Raw genomic sequence first — 3,246 nt, 5'->3', positions numbered from 1 at the left:
GATCGTCAATGTATACATACCACCCGCCACCAGTTGCTCAGCTGGATTTCTTGCAATTCGTGTTCAGACCCATCAATGTGAACACGCAAAGTTTCTATAGCTCCAGAAGTAGAACGTAATGACAAATGTTTTATAAAATCTTCCTTCATTTGCTGCACCGCCTTTTGCATTTGTCCATTTACCGCATCGAAGTTTAGCACTTCACGGAGTTGGCTTTCATTGATTTCAACTTTGGGGATTTTTTTACCTTTCTCCTTTTTTTTATCTTTGCTTTTTGCATAACATCGTATTTGTGAAATGCATATTGAGGTTCGCTGTCCCGGCGGTGGCAAGCGGATGGAGGGCATGTGCTGAGCATCATTTGTTGTTGCGAAACCAGGCAAAAATTTTAAATGTGCCAAATGGAAGTCTTGTGTCAATATGCTTCGTAAAATCGGGAAAACTTTTTTTGTGTACATTGTTAATAGGTAGAAGAGATCGATATTATAAAAATTTAATTTCAGATTAGAGTTTTAGAGATGTAAAACGTACATCGATATATCGGAAACATCGATCTTTGCTATTCGATACATCGAATAAAACCGATGCATCGGACGTTTCCGTCTTTTCCCAGATCGTCGGAACTACGCAACCCGGAGTTGTTATTAATTGCCATCCCGTACGAGTCCGGACTAGTCAGAAATAGTCAGAATCAGTCAGATTTTACTGGAAATCGATCCCGTACTCGGTTCTCTGACTATTGAGAGGACAAAAAAGAGAGTAAATACGGTTCTCTCTCTGTCAGAAGTTACCAGTTTTAGTCCGAGAATTTCTCGCTGGTAAATTCTGGTAAATCTGTCAAACGATGAGCTGTAGTGTGTTTTTTAACCAAATTGTAAACAAAAGAAAAGTGCACTCTGCTAATTCACGTTGAAAAGTATTTAATTACTTGTTTAAGTGGATTCTAATGAATTTGAAAGTATTTTTGGTTATTTACATGTGTGAGCTGAGTGTGTTTACATACAATCTAAGCAAAAATTTACGACCAAAATTTGGAGGTTATGTTGAAGTTGACAGAAGTTACCATTTTTTACTAGAAAGCGATCCCGTACTTTTCAATGTTACTCTCTCGCTCTGAACGAATTTTTATTTTTTGACAGTTTTACTTGTCCGAGTCCGAGGAATACGGGATTGCAGCTATTATTATCATTAGTTGTGTTTGTGATATTTTAAAATAATAATATTTTCTAAACTGCGTAATCGATTCAAAAGGTAATGATGTCAAAATAAAGACAATTAATTTATCTTCAAGAGGTCGATATTATTAAAATTTAATTTCAGATTAGAGTTTTAGGTATGTAAAACGTACATACATCGATATATCGGTAACATCGATCTTTGCTATTCGATACATCGAATAAAACCGATGCATCGGACGTTTCCGACTTTTCCAGACCGTCGGGTCTACGCAACCCAGAGTTATTATTATGGCATACATCAAGATAACCAACCGTTCAGCTATAATAATAATAATAATAGATTGGCGCTTACACATATGTTAGTGTTTGGCCGAGCTTCTCCTCAGATTTGTGGCGTGCGCCTTGAAGTTGTCACACAAAGCGGAGGGACCTACAGTTTTACGCCGACTCCGAACGGCGATTGTATTTTTATGAGAAGCTGTTTTTCATGGCAGAAATACACTCGGAGGTTTGCCATTGCCTGTCGAGGGACGACCGCTGTTAAGAAAAAACCTTTTTTCTATATTTTTTTGCGATGTTGCTTTGACCAGGGCTTGAACCCAGGCGTTGCGGAGTGGAAGCGCGCACTGCTTACCACTACACCACAGCGGCCGACGAGCCGTTCAGCTATAGAAAAACTAAAAATGCAGATTGCTAGTACCTTTTACGCTGATTTTAACTATATAAATATTATTTGCCGCAATTAAAAAGTAAAGTAGATATAAAGGTAAAACAAAAAAATTGTGATATTTCAAAATATTAATATTTTCTAAACTGCGTAACCGATTCAAAAGGTAATGATGTCAAAATAAAGACAATTAATTTATCTTCAATCTGATATATAAAATGTGTATATATACATTTAAGCCAAGAATATTTTAAAACAAAAAAAATTTAGTAATTTTTTCATAAAAAAATCTTGTTTTAGAAAAAGTCCATAATCAATTCTACTTTGTAAGGGTTATGATCCCTAAGCGCGGTCGAAGGCCGCCTACGCAGAAAGTTCTTGTCACTTGCTTGTAAATGCTTTTAATTTTGTTTATCACTGAATTTTTAAATCTCAAAAGTAGATCATAATAAAATATGTATGCATATCAAATTAAAGGTAAGAACTTACACTTTCTAAATAATATATATGTATGTCTTTAGCATTGATTATGCACTTGTTTCAAAAAAAGGTTATTTTATGAGAAAATTATAACATTTTATTTGTTTTTTAAATTTTTGGCTTGAATATATAAGCAAGCAAACACATTTTATATATCAACTTAAAGATAGATTAATTGTCTTTATTTTGATATCATTACTTTCTTAATCGGTTACCTACGTAGTTTTGAAAATATTAATATTTTAAAATACCACAAAAACTTTCTTTAACTTTTTATATCTTCTTTACTTTTTAATTGCGGCAAATAATATTTATATAGTTGAAATCAGCGTAAAAAGTATTATCGGTCTGCATTTTTAGTTTTCCCTACTGAACGTTTGGTTATCTTGATGTGTTCCGAATTCGCTCTCATAGAAAAGTTCTACTTGCGATCAGCTGTTTTTTGTACTGGCAAATTCTTACAAGTAAAAATTTATCCAGTAAAAACTTACCACTTCAACTGTCATTTTTCGCTCTCTCAATTTCGCCTACTTTGCAAGTTTTTGCGTACGACAACGCCAAATCATGAAAATTTCGTAAAAACTTACTGGATTTTACTGGAAATGAGTAAACAAACACAACTATTATCTGAAATAAGTGGGGAACCACAACTTTTTGGAGCGCTAAAGCTTACACCTTTGGCACTCTTACAAATATAAACAGTAACATTAATTAACTCTTGTACTAGCTACATTATAACTAACTTTATATTAGCCACTTCGCTGCGTGCTGTGTTTGAGTTCCGGTCGCTTAACGAAAATTTTTGCATGTAAAAGCAACAACGAAGTTGGCTAGCATCAATATACGATAGCGGGTTTGGTTGTATCCAGTGTTGCCAAGTTTTGAATTTGAAAAAGCACTAAAACCCAAGAAAAATTGCGT

At 34.3% G+C, this 3,246-nt stretch overlaps 1 protein-coding gene across 1 annotated transcript; it reads right to left on the bottom strand.

Annotated features, from left to right (window-relative positions):
• Positions 1-5: 5 nt before the first annotated feature.
• Positions 6-700, bottom strand: LOC118746532. The gene has a single exon (XM_036480378.1). The coding sequence runs from the start codon at positions 456-458 to the stop codon at positions 6-8; it is 453 nt and encodes a 150-aa protein (XP_036336271.1). The 5' UTR covers positions 459-700.
• Positions 701-3,246: the final 2,546 nt, after the last annotated feature.

The sequence above is a fragment of the Rhagoletis pomonella genome, unplaced genomic scaffold (assembly GCF_013731165.1).
Source record: "Rhagoletis pomonella isolate Grant_MI unplaced genomic scaffold, Rhpom_1.0 Rhpom_scaffold_00010, whole genome shotgun sequence".
In the NCBI taxonomy this organism is placed as follows: domain Eukaryota; kingdom Metazoa; phylum Arthropoda; class Insecta; order Diptera; family Tephritidae; genus Rhagoletis; species Rhagoletis pomonella.
The sequence above is the reverse complement of the archived record's forward strand: the minus strand, read 5'-3'. Positions and strand labels throughout refer to the sequence as shown.

Coding starts and splice junctions, on each gene's coding strand:
- LOC118746532 (XM_036480378.1), bottom strand. CDS start 458: ATGTACACAAAAAAAGTTTTCCCGATTTTACGAAGCATATTGACACAA.